This window comes from Acanthaster planci, linkage group LG01, assembly GCF_054643075.1.
Source record: "Acanthaster planci isolate LZ-2023a linkage group LG01, COTS_SCS, whole genome shotgun sequence".
Lineage (NCBI taxonomy): Eukaryota > Metazoa > Echinodermata > Asteroidea > Valvatida > Acanthasteridae > Acanthaster > Acanthaster planci.
The window spans coordinates 38,120,141-38,137,617 of NC_141777.1; the positions used below are offsets into that span (position 1 = coordinate 38,120,141).

Sequence of the window (17,477 nt, forward strand, 5' to 3'; positions counted from 1 at the left end):
GATCAAAAATACAAGCAATGGGAGATTAAACCCAACTTTCTGTCCTTAACATTAAGCATGTCTCTCACACATACACACCAAAAAAAAAATGTACATACAGTATTTGGCCCCGATCCAGATAAGTTTCATAACTACATGTATTTACAAGTACCAAGCAATACTTACAGTGACAGGGGACTTGTCATCAACAATGAGTGTGCTTTTTGAACTGGTGTCCGGCTTTTGCTAAAAGCCTGAAAAGTTCTGCTTCCAATAATATGGCATGGCATCTATGAACATGTATAAACAGGGGCAGGTTGCACCTATCTGCACCACCTTCAAACTAAAAAAAGACACTTTTTAGAATTGTTTCCAATTTTATTTTTTCCAAAACTACACTCCCCCAAAAAAATTTGGGGGTTGCACCATCAAAATCTGTTAAGCAGGTCAACAGGAAACATTCCCGGTAACTAAATTGTTTTTTTGCCTATAAGCGCTGTTTCCTGTGTTCAGCCAATTCTCCTACAAGCTGAGAAATATTGTGAAATCAACTCCAAGATTTAATTCTGAGCAGAAATGTAATAACGATGGCATCTGCAGGTGATTCACAATTACAGAATCCTCAATGGAGTGGCATCTTATATAAACATGTACATGTATATGATTTGCGTTCAGAATCCACTGCGAATCCCTCTATACAAAAAGAAACAAAATGCAGGATCAATATTCAATCCAATCTATGTGTACACATTTCAAAATGTAGAAAAATATACATGTAAATACATGCGTGGCTCAAAGAATTCATCATGAGACCATGTGACGATTTGTAATCATTCTCTTTTTAAACACGGCGATTTGCAGCTACCGTACCATCCATCATTTGTTGCTGATTCCCACATATGGAAAAGATCAATTCAGTTTGTGACATGCGGGGAATGCTATTTAAAGACATTTCAGGAAACAACATAAAACTGGGGTTGTCCTATCTTTGAACTCACAATGGAGAATTGACTAGTCTCCAGAATTACATAAACCCCGTTCTGCCTGAGAATCAACTCAACAGGGGACTAGAGCAGGCTAGTACAGAGAATGGGTTCATCAAATACATGGACCTTGAGTCACAAGTCCAATTTCAAGCTCTTAAATTGTAGCACAGACTCGAAAGCTTTCAGTTTTGAGATTTATCATTAGAGCTTTGTTCTGTAGGTTTTTACTCCAACAAGCAAATGTTTAGGGTACAGATACATGTACATGGTTGTAAACTTCCTAACTTTTTTGTTTGTTGATTTAAAAAAAAATCCCATGGTTTATGAAATGGTGGGCAGTACAGGTGTGATATGCATGCACAGTGCAGTGTGCATTGAGATGAACGCAGGAGTGCATAGGTTATCTACTGTGTGAAACGACTGAACCTCCACAGACATGTCTACCTATAATCAAGTTATTATACAAGGCATTTTCATGAGCCTCAATTTATACCCTAGCTGAGATAACATGCATAAGATTCATATCGTGCTTGATAAATGAAGGTACATGTAGCTACAAACGTGTGCATTCTTCAAGCCTTTTCCCACTGACAAAAGCCGTTATGTTTTCTCTTTCATCACTTGTGATATGTAGATGATGTTCATATCATGGGCATTACAGAAAAGACTGTCAACTGCATTTTTATAAACTGGTCTTACTGACCCACTTCCAACTTCTATCCAAAAACTGCCAAACAAAAAACAAGTCCCTAAATACAGTATGCAGCCTAAAAATTAACAGAATTTATGTTACATGTACATGTATGCACAATATATTACATAAACAAGGTCACATAAAAAAAAAATTATTGGTGAGCGTCCTTTTTAAAAAAAAATCTTGGAGTGGGAGGGCAGGGGTTTTTTTGTACTGTACATCTATGCTAGATCGGAAAATTATAAAAAGAACAGTTTAAAAGGGTTTTACAAAGGCAAGTCATTCATCACCAAAGGAGACACCGGTTGGAGTTGTACAGCCAGGCAAACAATAAGAGGATTTTCTCAGAGAGGGTCACAGGGGCAGGCGGGGACGATCACAAACTCATTTTTTGTTACATGTACCGCTATGTGTCCTAAAATGTTTATGACTGTAATAGAACATTTCATCTGTCAACTCATGAAATTATTCTTGCCATTATCTGTAATACCTGCATAAACCTATTCTGTTAGAAAAATAAACAGTCCTTGTGTATTAACGTCTGCTATTCTGTGAAACAGATTCGTGTCTGAAGTGCCACCCACTTGTAGCTTTGTGTAATGTTAGACTAGTTCCTATCCCCCATAATTTTCCTATTAGTATTACTTACTGTGAATGAAATATATGTAATGGGGCTGGAAACAGTCAAGTGAAATGAAGTTTCATGTAACATGGCATAGAACAACTAATTCAAAGACATCATGTGATTAGTGATCCACCAATTAGATGACGGGGATTTACATGTACACGTATGCAGGTACTGTTTAAAAGAATATAATGTCCAGCCTGCTTTTAATTCTGAGAAATTTGGACTGCTGGGTAATTCCAGAAATTAGGGGTCCATTTTTTTTCGCGTCCCTGTCACGTCTGACATATGATTTTGTAAGTTCAGAACACATTTTCTAATTTCCAGGAGTGATGAATTAATGCAAATTACCTGCCAAACAAATAGTGATAGTTTGAAATCAATTCTGGTGATATTTCCATGTCAAATACTAAAGGTCAGATGAACATGTAACAGGGACACAAAAATGTCTTCCTTTTGACCCCTAATTTCTGGAATTACCCCGCTACATTTCAAGGGTACATAGATCTGCCTGCAAGCACTTGCTAGAATCAATTTTTCATCAAAACCTTGAGTTTTCAATTCCATTCAACTCAATTTTGGGATCTAATGCCGTATCAGGTAAACTGAAAGGATAAGCAACATATAAGCAAGATTCTTAGAATCGAAAGGCATGTCAACAGCAACCAACTCCCGTTGAATCTTGTAGAACATTTTGAGTCTACCAATCCTATGCCTGTCTTCAAGGATTTCCCACTGGTGAGTTTTCAGCAAACCGGTAGCTCCTACACTTGAGGCCTGATGACAACAATCCATCAGACCTCAGATGCACTGAAGAAATACAAGCTTGTGTCTATCTCCTTAACTTTCCAAAATCCTCCATTTAGTGATGTTTATGGCTGATTAACACGACTGTATACATCATTGTCAACTCACTCATGACAGCTTCATTTATTGCCACATCATTACAGCCTCCATCTGGTAGTTAGTATTTCTTTCTGCCCCACATTGCAAGTGCCAAGCAAAGACTATGGCATAGCGGTATCTGTGCCAAATTACGGCCTTGTTACAAAACTGGCAGGCCCAAAACAAGCAGGAAACTGTGGAATTTGTGTGTGGAGGGGGAGAAATCAACTCAGGGCAGCTAGCCAAAGGTAAGTTAACCCATGGCAAATTTGTCTCATGAGAAGTTCACATTTAAAAAAATTAAAATCAAAACAGCAACCTCAAATAAACTTCACTGGTATTAAAAACTTTATTCAAGGGATAATCACGAGTTCAGCCTATTTTAATTTTGACAGAAACTGATGTGAAAAGACCACCTTAAGATAAGCAAAAATTACAACTTGGAAGCATTTCAACGGAGGATGTAGAAGCCCGAGTTTCAAGAAAAATATGGTGAAAATCAAACAGTTGGTTTTTTTACTTTAGAACGGCTTTGATCAGACACATCCCAGTAAATGGCAAATTTTTGTAAAATATGGCTTGCATACATGTACAAAGTCATCCGCGTAATCTACATGTATGTTCTCTACATCTGCAAAGGTTTAATGGATGGGTTTTGCAATGGTACACATGTACGTACATACCGGTATCTACCGGTATTTATGTACATGTACATGACAGTTACCATACAGCACCATCAGTGCTATCCCAAAATGAACAATTTTCAAATTCACTGTCAATGGGAAAAAGTACACCTCAGAATTATCAGGCTCACGTCATGTTGAGTGAACAGATCTTAAATGCTAAATTCTTTTTCCTTGTGAGTGACTCTTATAGGTACATGTACTGTAGTTCTCACAAGTTTGAAAGGCCATTTGTCCAAATTTACACGATACATGTAACGTATTTGTCACAACTACATGTGCAAGTATGAGATTTGAGAGCCAAGATCTTATAAACTTTGGCCATATAACTACACTTACAGTACATGTACAGTATTAGTGCATTGAACATTGTACAAACTACCCTACGTGTATACCTTGCGCTTTAAAAAGTATTTTGAAGGATCTAGGGAATGCGACTATTTCAATACAACTCTTGAAAATACACCCTTTGTGTTTCAATTAACTTTATTTTCAATTTCTGTTTTCATATTTTAATAGCATTTTGATACATCTTTGATTTTCATGCTAATTTCCAAATTCATCTAGCGAATCTGCAATGCCATCCAAGGGAAAAAACCTCAGTGCTGCATTGAACAAAACTTTCCTTTTCCATGGTGATTCATTAAACTTGCAATGTACTTGATGTACATGTACATGGCAATAGGCCAACAAGCAACCTGTCTCAGGAATTGATTTTCAAGGAGTATATTTTGGGTAATTTTACCATTCTATATTTTATACCTGTTAAATCCTAGTTTTCTCTTGTTTGCTGCACACTTACCGGTACATGTACGCCTCCATGACAACATGCATCTCTGATGCTGTCTTTTTTCTCCAACCATCACCTTTGAAATTTATGTTTGACATCCATTTCTACATCTGTATCATTTCTGCATTGACAGTATTGACTCAACCATGTGCACCAGTACACACGGCGTTGCTCATATGCATGCATTGTCACAATTCTCAGCATGACGCAGTGTTTACAAAGGTCAGTTTTTAATCTTTTATCCATCCTTAAAAGGTACATGTGCCTGTCAATGCTGGCCAATGTATTTCTACTATAGAGGGATCCCAATACAACGCTTTGAGTGTCGATCTGTGCACTTCTGTGTTTGAAAACGAGGCTGTATGTGTCAGCTTCATTTCATAATACGATCAGACGATTGAAAGTAAGGAGTCAAGACACAAAATACATACAGGTATGTTAAATTCAGACTTTTCAGGCTGCAAATTTTGGGGAAGAGTCTTTCAGGATGACTCGACAAGTAAAATCAAAAGAAAATATGATGGCAATTTACTGCGAACTAACGTACCTGCGATGGTCGTTTATTTTGTGCTGTGGGCATGGTTTAAATTGAAGTGGCGTCTAACTTACGAACCGGATACTCCATGTACTGTGTGGACTCCGCGGGCGCGCGCGATGAAGTTCAACACAGAGAGCCTCGGTTTCGATGCAGATATGCGCTGACGGCGCTAATGTGAAATTCCTCTGTATAGGAACATTACATTGAATACTGGTGACAGTGATTTAAATTATATTTACATGTACCGGTCATTAGTATATTAAGTCACTGTCAAGTTGCTTTTGTTGAATTCTTTCCAATAGTTTTATTAAAGAAATGAATATTTGGAGGAAAAGTATGAAAATTGGAACAGTTGGGAAAACTCATTAAGGAGATTCAAAATGTCAAAATTCCAATTCTAATCAGAAAAGTTTCTCGTGATATGGGTACACTTAAAGGAACCAGGAAATAGAAATATTTTTATACATTTTACTAAAACTCTTGAAATTGCATCTTTAGGTTTCAATTAACCTGATTTTAAATTTTTGTTTTGCAATTTTTACCCATATTTTGATGCTTTTTGGTTTTATGCTAATACATATTTGCATATTCATGGCAGAACTATTATGTCATCCAAAGCACTAAATCTCATTGTCGAACAGATTTGTGCACAGAAAATTTCTACATTTTTTAAATTTATTGCTGTGTAAGTATATGACAATAATCCAGCAAAACTCCTTTTCACAGAAATGTTCCCAGATAGCAAATTTGGGATTCAAAATTTGAACATGAAAACCTGCAACCTGAACCATATCTTCCTGGATTTACATCAAAAGGTGTCAACTCGTTTTCAAGTACACACAAGTTAAGCACAAAAATGTGTGACTAGGGAAAATTCATCGCACAGAGCCTTTAAAAGTTGGGTGAGTTTGTACTTGAGAACTCCGAACAATTACTACAAGGAAGTTTCCTAGTTTGAGCTGAACATAAATTTGGGAAAACAACCACGGCGAGTTTTCCTCTAGCTTGAAATTGATCAAGATTTCAGTTTTTGGTTACACGGTAGTTATTGAAAGTAAAGGTGAGTTGCCTAACTTGTAGGCCCTAAACATTTTAAATCTAACATTATTAAACCTTTGGAAGAAAGAATAAAATACCTGACAATGAACCAATAACAACCTTCTTTTCACACCAAGTGATTAATATCAATGATCTTAAAATTAAAATTTTTTGATTGAAACAAGGATTTCTGGCGGTGACAAACTAATGTGATTCAAAGGAAATCAACCCTGGAAGTATGACCTGGTATTCTGGTTGAGAATAACAGCTATTTTTACTTCTAGCATTGTTTAAACATCAGATCAGACAAATGTAGTGTGGTAGAATATTCCAAACCATTGTAGGGTATCGTCAGTTTCCTTTTGAAAAGGTGAACAAAGAGAAATCAACAAGGCAAAATTCCGGACAGGACCAACAATAGAAGGATACTGTCTGCCTTCAAGAATAAACATAGACAGGATAGTCTACCCTGGTCTAGAACCAGAGGTACAAGGTCTTATAAAAATAGATACCAGTACGGTACAACCAGTGAAGGATGTAATAAAATGTTAGATTACCGGTTGCCGAGCCTATTTGGGTAAATTTGCAAATACTATATTTTTTTTAACATTTGATTTGATATTGATCATTAATTGAAATGATTAGAAATGCTGTACATACATACAGCATCATACCTGGTATTGTTTATGAAACATGAAAGACATGTACCATACCAGTGGTATTGGCATGAGTTTATTTCAGGAATCAGCTAGTTCAACGTGCAGAAAGTGTTTACATGAATAAACATTCCCACGGCAGCTTTGCAGCAACATGATCCCCTATTTCTTAGCACATAACATTTCAGATGCAATAAGAAATCAAAAAGTCCTGTCTGTTACGTCTTCATTTTGCTCTTCAGAGCAATACATTATGGTACATGTACATGTATCTGGCATTACAACAACACCCATTACGATGTGTTCACATCAGGTTGAAGCTTTGGTCTCAAAACAGTACAACATAAAACAAAACCAAAAAAACACACAAACCAAAGCAAAAACAAGACAGCTGAATTCTCCATGATGTGCACACACATTTAAACTTTATCTTCCACCCTTATAGCTTTGGGTTATGTTTTGAAATCATTATTGGTACTTGACAACGGTACATGCATCTCACATCTTTTCAAAAATATGAAACGAAACATTCCTGCACCTGATGTTCCCATTTAGAAAATCCATCCAACTGCACAAGGTAAAATCAAAGGGCATATTACATGTACACGTAAGTATTCTGGAGAACACCAAGAACTCTGCACAGCCCCAGCGGAGGCAGGCAAAAAAGTACATACATGTACATGTACATGCAGTACAGGTACCTGCTCTCACTTAATACACTACATGTACATGTACATGAAGGAACCTAGAGGGCTAATTGCCAGTTACTGCGGCACGTAGCAAAATCTATCAAAAATTCTCCTTTTAATACAGTGGATGAATAGTATGTTACCAGCAGACAAAATGTCAACTGACATTTTTAAGCATTCAATGAGGCTCCATTGGAGAATGTCGTGGACAAGATGGGTGGATATGAGGTTTGTGCATTTATGGCCAAACAAGGTGAAACTTATTTCAGGACGATAGTAATGACCACCTTGAAACTGGAATAAGTAACAAACTACATGTAGTATGGTACCTATGACAACATTCTGTGATAGATTTGTACCATACCTTCATACTATGAACCTGCATGAAGAGTAAGAAAAACAACATAACTCACAATACCTGTATTTAAACAATCAGACACAGCAAAATAATACCAGTAAATACTTTTTACTCCCATTTACACATGTACATGTAAGTAGCTTCGATGAGATTTCAGTTTTAAAAAAGGTGCTGCCAGGCAAGGATGAACTTTCTGCAAACTCTGGCAGTGTACCGGATAGTTACATGTATATCTCTGAAAACTGAAATGCAAGAATGATATGGAAAGGTCAGGAACCAGTTAAGATCACTAGACCCCTCGTGAAGACAAAATGGTACATGTTGTCTCCAAGACAACAGTGTGAGAAATGGATTGCAACAACCACGATCCCTGATGAAGATTACTGCGAGCTACATGTATGTCTGCGTGACTTTGCATTTGATTCCCCTTTCAAATCATTTATTTTAATTTTCAAAGACAAAGTGCTTCAATATTTCCAGGGAAGTGTGATTTTCTGTACGACCCGTAGTTGAACATTACAAGTGTCGATGGTCTACACAGGTGAGTTTGGATCTTGTTGGCTGTTGTCCAGCATGAGTAAGGCTGATGTTTAAGTTGGTATCACTGGTTCTACATGTAGATATGGGTCGTCAGATTTTTTTTTTTTTATTTACTGTACCTCAACATTAAACAGTAATTTCCACACTGTAATGGATATTTGTTGAATCATACAGGTCGATAAACAAATGATTTTTTTAAAAATACAAATTCGAGTAACAATTCTATGGAAGTATAGGTCACAAATGAGAAAAATGGGGCAACACGGAGGCATATTCAGAAGACAAAGTCTTCAACAGAAATTAAGGCAAAAAACTAGACAAACAAAACTAACGACAAATCATTCAGGAAAGACAAGAGTGTAACGACCCCCCAATTTTTTTTTAAGATAAACAAATAGACTGATATGTACCGACAATTGGACATAAAAACACTTGAAACATTCAGAAGATCAAACAGGATGTAATAAAATGGAATTTGATAAGAAAAGAAGCTACATCTACATAAATGTACATCAGAAAACTGGAGATGAAACAACCCACGGATGATTGTAACTTAATACTATTCCAAAGATGGGGTCCATAGAATCTCAGTGTATTCGGGGAATAGGACGGGTGCGCAAAGGACAAAAATGATCTTTCCACACTGATGGGATACAAACGTGTGATTGGGAAATGCATGTATATCAGGATACCAGCTATCAAGCTACATTAGATTTGCCCTCTTCTCCCCTTGTAGTAGTACACATTCCCACCCTCGTGTTGAAGTCTGCTCACCAAGAACTTGCTAAGCATATTTGACAAGATATGTTTGCTTAGAATGCTACTGTATGTTATGGAGAGAAAGTATGTTAAAGGTATGTTATAATTTACTTTAGTTGTATTTACTATTTACCCAAAGTTTCTGCTTTTTAAATCTGATCCCCACAGAAATGTCACCAGTAAAAAGCTTGACAATTCACTGTGTTACGCAGTTACATATATGTAACATTGACAGAAATTCATCACAAAATTTCTGTCTCTGTTACGCACAAGTGCATTACATGTACATACCTGTACTGTATATGTAGAGACCTAGGAAATTGTACAATGTACATGTACATGCACTTAAACATACATGTGTATTTGGCTGTTATCAATCCTAAATGGGTTACATGTAACGTTGATTGTACGTGAATATTTGAGATGATATTTAGGTATATGCCCATGAGAAACTGTCCTGTCAATTTAAAGCAGATATTTTGTCCATGTTACAAACATAACTTTTTCCAGGGACCCCTGTTTTCTGAAGTGCAGAGAAAAGTGCTCTGTATGTATGTATACATGGATACCTGCAGGCCCCCAAAACAGCTATTATTATTTAATTTATAAGCACTCAGAATGGACATGTAAATGTACAGGGAAAAAATGAACACAATATCTTGCTTTGCTGCTCCCTCCAGTTGCCCCCCTTTCAAATCTTAAATTTGCTATCAATGGTAACCCATTAGTTTGGAAGATCCTACATCTCCTTTTTTTTCAAACTTTCCCTTTGAAAATTATTTCTTTGGTTGGCATAAGGCCCACTCCAAAAGTTGAACTTCTGCCGTATCTAATTCAATTAATTGCAATCGACTTTAAAGTGACAAAAGTTCAGCAGATTCCTTAAATTGTCTGTTGAATGTAATGCAGTCTTTCAACATGAAACACTGGGAAAGGAGACGTGATACAAATTTTTTTCCTGCCATCAAGGTTACTGCAGATGATATTGAAAGCCAAAAAGCTGAGTGTTGATTCTCCTGGTGCTCCTCCTGTCGGGACAAAATGTCAGAACCTCCACTCATCTTGTCAGGTCAACATTCAACGATGCAGGTTGGATAAATACCATGCTCAATGTGAATGCTGAAAATGGTTCAAAAAGCAATCTTGGGAATGTTCTCCCTCACACGAGACAGGACTTAGAGCGCAATGCATAAATCCCCATTTCTGAGGCATACCCGCACTAGGCCGGAATATATCTATAAAGACTCTTTTGTGGAGATTATAGCGGTACTTATGCTGTAGCAGAAATAATGACCATTAATGTTGCGAGTGAAGTTTGTTTGAAAAAGTCTGTGAATTCATCATCAGACACACCTAGGGCAAGGGTTTCCAAAAAGTGAAGAGGAAAATGTTATACACAGGTTCAACGTTTGAAGCCACCCTAAAACAAACTACCGGTAAGTGTAAACAGTAATACAATTGATGTCTACACTGTATATATCGTGACCAGTCTTTAAGCAAAAGTTTTACTGGTCTAAAATTACAGTATATGAATCTTCAAGAATAGGACTGAGTTGTTGGCAGTAATACGGTACAAGTACACTGTACATGTAGGTTAAGAGTTCATGTACCATAAGTACATGTACACTGCTAAAACTTCTTTTCGTTATGAGGGCTGTATTCACCTAGATGTAAATGCACATGTATACATGTACCTCTAAATAAAAACGCTATTAAAACAGATGGTTCACATCTAATTCATATCACATGCATGTACATTTGTACACCATATGGTGCAGGTTTAAGCATGGTTGATAACATGTTTGCTACTCACGCATTAATGTCCTCATTTTCCTAACCACTTCCCACTCACCACCACCCCCGGGGAAACCCTGAGCTTCCATATCAGCTTTGTTTCACAGCTCTGGGTAATTTTTATTTAAAAAGGAAAGAAAAGTCTCAGCTTTGCTGCACAACCAAGCAAGCTTAATCAGGTGACAGTGAAATACCTGCCTATCGGAGTCAACAGTACCGGTACGTACCAAGCATTAGGGGCTTACTTTGGTATAGCCCAGGTTAGACAACGTCTTCATTACATTAAGACATACATCCAGGCTTTAAAGGAATCCTAAGATAGTCACAGATTTCACAACCATTTCTTTCACATTTTTACCTGATGGAGGTAGCTGAAATCTCATTCACATGTTCCTCATGTCCAGAATTATCCAATTGCTGGGTTTAAAATGAGTAAATATGTCCTTGGGTGACGTATTTGTAGGAAATACATCACAACATCATCACATCATCCTGCATGAACTGCACACGTATATGAAGACTTACCGCGCGCATGCACGCATCTGCCAAATGCATAGAGACTGATACTCTCCTATGCATGCATGGTAGGGCTATAGGCATGTACGACATGCTCATTCATGTACATGTTCAATGTACATCCAGTTACAAACGTGTACGCTATTTTGACACGCACTACTTTATGTGTCCAACCCTTTAAATAGAAAAAATTTTTGGTAGCCATTGGCTTCTAACCGTAACCTTCCCCAACCTCACAGACTTAAACAGTAGTAAAGTGCTTAATTCTGTGGGGATAAATGTAGGTCTGGTAGGCCCATAACAGCTGGCTGTTGCATTGGGTTTGGCATACAATGTACATGTACCTCAGAAAAACAAAGTCCAACAGCCTCTGTGCATGGGTGTTTAACTTTGTGTGAATCGGGAAGGTTAGGGCCAGCAACCCTTGGGGGGTTAGGGCTAATGGGGAAAAATCTAGGTGCCAGCACTTTTATGAAACTTTAGTGCGCTGAATATTCATGAACGTACATGTACGTACTGATACAAAGGTAATATAAATGCCTTGGTTAATGTACATGTACATCATCCATCCATGCCGTTGACTCATGACCTGGCCCGGCACACGTACACCACACAACATGCGCATATGTGCGAATGCCAATGAGGTCAATCCACGAAATCAGGGTTCTCGCAAAGGGGTTCAGCATCTGTGGCTGAACTTCAGCCACAGCCGTTATGACGTCTGTAGTTTCAGCGTGTTGCTGGACACCCTGCTGCATGAATCGCGCTATTTCCGACACTCTAAATCACAGTGACACCCTTTAATTCCAGAATGAGCTCTGTTTCAGGCTTCACTGCAGAAAAACAATGGAGCCCGAGCCATGGTTTATAAAACAGCCCTGGTGTCCGTATACAGTGACATCAACAACGTACATGTTTAGATTGGGAACGTGTGCATGTGATCGCGACACATGTACATGTAGAGTGCACATGGTAAGCTTCAAATTCATGATGCGACTTGCGCTGCCATTTCTACCTTTCCCGAATGAATTTTGAGTACAAAATCGTTGCTTTTTTATTTTTAAGCATACTCAAAATTGTTTAAGTACAGTTTGTATGTAGGTCAAGGTTCTCCCCACGATTTTTCAAAACTTGTGGGGGATTTCCATTATGGTTTACCAACATTTTGCAAAGCCATGGCGTGGGGTTCGGACCCCACCTAAGGGCCCCGAAAATTTTGGGACTTAGAGCATTTTAGAGCATTTCCTGGGTTTTTCAAGTACCTTTTCTCAGGAAAAAACATAACAAATTCAATATTTTTTTTAAATTTTGGATATTAGTATTTTAACAAATGACAAGTTTTCCTTTCTGGACTACTAATTAGGCCTGTAGGCACAAAAGGACCCATTTCAGGTTTCAGGCATGCAACAACATGTAGTGGCTGTTTAATCAACAATATAAACACCTGTTTATTAAGTTTCAACTTTAATACATCCTTCAACCTTTCCATTTGCTGATCAGACCTGAAACCGTGAGCTCCATTCAGTTGTAAGGCAAAAATATTAGCTTAACAGAAACAAATGTCATAAAAATATGAAACGATTTGGTCTTTATATAAAATAAACAAGGCTTTTCTTCTATACTGGCAAGAAAGAATACCCGCTGCAGGTGGCTGCTTCGTTTGGGTTTCCCTCAGCGCGGACTGCTGAAGTTATTGGCTTAAAAAAGAGCAGACACTCAATCAAATTGAGTGTCTGCCATTGTGCGCCAGACGAAACGCGGTGATATGGCAACGACAAAATATCGTCCCCGTCGTTGATGCCATTAATACTCTTACACAGGGCTACGGCTGCCGCCATGAAAAAAAGACCGTGTGTGGGATCAATGTTGTAAGTTCTGCGAATGGTGTAGTATAATATTGTAGTAATAATATTGTAACCTACGTAAATGCAGCCTCAGTAGCGTATTTGGCACATGGCACAGAGAAAACACACTTGTGCACGGGTGCATGTACGACGCCCATGACGGAAGTTTAGATTTCATGCAACACCGTCCACGAGGAACGTTCAGTGCCAATGTACATGTACTGTATGTAAGGTGTGCAGTACAGTGTGGCCGCCGACGCATGGTGCACAATGCATGTACATGTACAGTACATGGGAAAAATGCAGGACTAAACTGTTTTTTATCTAGATTTTCCGGACATTCAATCAGCATTATGTAAGATAACTCTGAGCCATACTCACATAATTGTATTGTGCGTATCGGGGATGAAAAAATGGGTATCGGCCCGTTTTTTGCGTATCGGGCAGAAATAATTGCGTATCGGGCCCGATACGCAAGTTTGTACGTGGGAGAACCCTGTAGTTTCTAAGCTACATACATGTACCTTAAGTCACGAAAGGTAACTGTATGGTGAAAATATGATCGCATTGACAAAAATTTGGTCGCGTTTACGACTGATTTAGGCACTATTTAAAGAGTTGTACACTTATGTACATCACAGAACTGGACGATAAACAGTTTATTTAAGATATGAAAGAAGACCTGCAACACAGTAATCAGTACATGTATATGTACCGGTACTTGAAATCGAGCCATTCTCTTTTCACACATTGAAGTAGTAGAGATTTGGAACACATTATTCATAAAAATAAAATTTTTAAGCCAAACAACAGTCTTTGATTAAGATGGTGAATCTGAATGACTTTCATGAACACGCAGTATTGGCTAATCAGAGTCAGAACTTGAAGCTCATTTATCCCTTATTGGCCAATCACAGTCAGAACTTGAAGAGGTTTCAATCATCCCTCATTGGCCAATCAGAGCCATTATCATTAACTGGCCAACCAGAGTCAGAACTTGAAACTCATTCATCGTTCATTGGCCAATCACAGTCAGGATTTGAAGAGGTCTCATTCATCCCTCATTGGCCAATCAGAGTCATGATCATTAACTGGCCAATCAGAGTCAGAACTTGAAGCTCATTTATCCCTTATTGGCCAATCACAGTCATAACTTGAAGCTCATTCATCCCTTACTGGCCAATCTGTGTCAGGACTTGAAGCTCATTCATCACCCACTGGCCAATCAGTGTCAGGACTTGAAGCTCATTCATCACCCACTGGCCAATCACAGTCAGAACTTGAAGCTCATTCATCCCTTACTGGCCAATCAGTGTCAGGACTTGAAGCTTATTCATCACCCACTGGCCAATCAGAGTCAGGACTTGAAGCTCATTTATCCCTCATTGGCCAATCACAGTCAGAACTTGAAGAGGTCCCAGTCATCCCTCATTGGCCAATCAGAGTCATGATCCCTCACTGACCAACCAGAGTCAGAACTTGAAGCTCATTCATCCTTCATTATCCAACCAGAGCTAGGACTTGAAGCTTATTCATCCCTCACTGGCCAATCACGTTCACTTTTCAGCCTATATGTATCTGCCTCAAGTTAAAGACTCATCGGCAGGGAAGAGACAGGCTAGTTGTTCACTACACCTCAGTCTAAACACTTATGCATCTGCACACACCTACCATACATGTACATGGTGAGGTCCCATCATGCCCTCTCTTATTCCCGCTCTGAGCGGAAAGTAACTGGTGCCCTTCCAAAAAGACATTTACAGTTAAGAGTGATTTTGTTTAATCTTCCAAACTTTCGGAATTTGTTATTTTGAAAATGTGCCTTGTGTACTACATGTATGCATCCCTCTCTTCCTTGATGAGAAGTTACTGGTACGGTACTCAACAAAATATTCTGAAGAAAACTATAAATTGAATTTTTGACTGGTTCACTTCCCTGTAAGGTTCACAAAGATAATGCGTGACTTGTATTCCTTCAAATCCCATGATGCAGTTAGAATGTTAAAGGGAGGTAAACAGTTGCACAACTGACCTATAATAGTACTATTTGACGATGCAGCTTGTGAAATACTGTCCAAATACATGTACATGATAATGGACACAGGACACACAAAAAATCTGAGACAAACAAGACTCAACGTACACATGTACATGTACAGCATGTGTTTGTACATGTACAAAATTCCATTGGGTTGGGTTGTCCAAGGGGCATGGCTAGCTCACAAAAGCAATGGCCGATCGCTGCATTATCAGTCAACCCTGAGAGCCTGTAGGATAAATCTCAGACTTTACTTTCTTTTTAAAAAACAAACAAACACCAATCTTCCACAACCATGAATCACATAGAGAAGATGGTGATAGTGGAAGGGGGAAGAATTCCACGCTGGACCCTCAAAATACTTGAGTGTCACAAACGTCAAGTTTTACAAGGGGCAATTGTTGCTCTTAGTGGTTTTTGAGTGAGGAAAGGAGATACAGTACTTCCACTGACCTTGGGGAGCAGGTTCAATAAGGAGGGTCAACTTGATGGTGTTTGTGACACTCAATTATTGTGAATGGTCCAATACAGAAACTTTCCACAGAAAGATTGATAGATTGTTCAGCAAGATGCACTGATCGTGAAGGTCAATCAATCACGCCTGACATAGGCCTTAAGAAACAGCTAGCTACCTGTACCTGTAGATGTCCGGAAATGATGGCTGTGGCTAAACAAGGCACAAGTTTGCCAGTTGCAGTAGCCACAGCTGCTTGATTCAGACACAGCATCTTACCTCTGTCCGTCCATTGATGTTTCTGAACCCCTCCAGATGTTCCTTGCACTGTTGGATGACCGAGTCAATTTTAGAAATGAGGAAGCCAATGTTTCTTGTTTCTTGGTGACTGCCATCCGTCCAAGTGATCATGTCTCCACGAATGTCTTTGGAGGATGTTGAGTTTGCATCTCGGCTTGTCACCAACTGGCCGTCACTGAATGCACTGCTCGATCGTAATGCTTTTACTTCTTCTAATATGGCTTCGCCATTCTCCTGTTTGAGGAATTTATCCACAACACAAATACCAAACTTTTGCATATGCTCAACAACATACATCACTAAGTCCATGGTCTTTTTAGCAGGCAGAGAAGCAATTACCCCAGTAGGCTGGTTGGGCGGCATGTTTCCTCGTTTCTGTCTCGTGTCTTTGGAATGAATCTCTGTCAACTGGTCCGCGTCTTTCTCACGCTCCAAATCCCGATTTGTAGAACCCTCTTCGTTGTAACAGGGAGTAAGGGTGTATGACTGCTTTCTTCGAATGTTTGCCGAGAACTGCGCAATGTCTTCTTGGACTTTTGGGTTGGTACATTCAACCTCCGACTCAAGGCTACTTGATTGTGAATGTGAGTTCTTCAAGTAGCTACCTACATGCAAGATGTCATCACCCTCCGCATGCGTACATGTCCTGACATCCGAGTTCTGTTGCACTTTTGCCCGGCTGATTTTAGTTTTACACAACTTCTTGTGAACTCTCCAGTGTTGTTTCTGGTGGTCTTTACTGCAATACCACGCTTCCTTACAGCCGGCGCATAGCTTGAGATTTTTCATCTCCTGGCAAAGGTCTAAAGCGCACAGTTTGCTGACTTCTTTGTCCAGACATTTTAACTCATCTGCCGGAGACCCAGCCATACAGAAAATAACACATGCCCATTAAGGGCAAGAGGCGAATGCGCTACGCCTGCATGAACACTGTTGAACGCCCACAACTTCTGGGTACATCCGATCTCCACTGGTAAAGCCAGCGCACGTAGGCCTCCTGAATTCAGTGGAACTAGTACAGTGGAACAGGAGTATTTGATTCAGCGTGGTTTCACACAGAGGGCAACGATGAAATATCTACTGTGCTACTTAGGAGAACACGTCAACCGCGGAAGTTAAGTACAGGACAGCGACACGTTGTTGAAGTCACGTACGCAATGTTGACAATATTTTGATTCGGTATCTACGACAGCAACGACCTTAGGCCACGTAACGACCGTACGCGGGAATTTAGGATGAAATCACATGGCGCCCGACCATGCCAACTCGTTGTCTTTGCGATAATGCAAATAATTGGTTCCCAGACGTTGG

The 17,477-nt window shown here is 39.0% G+C and overlaps 1 protein-coding gene across 1 annotated transcript in view; it reads right to left on the reverse strand.

Annotated features, from left to right (window-relative positions):
* Positions 1-17,392, reverse strand: part of LOC110980554 (prolyl hydroxylase EGLN3-like) — a 37,783-nt gene extending 20,391 nt beyond the window's left edge. The window contains exon 1 of the mRNA XM_022237363.2: positions 16,146-17,392. Coding sequence (XP_022093055.2) covers positions 16,146-17,036 — 891 coding nt within the window. The 5' untranslated portion in view covers positions 17,037-17,392. The remainder of the gene's footprint in view (positions 1-16,145) is intronic.
* Between the last annotated feature and the right edge of the window lie 85 nt (positions 17,393-17,477).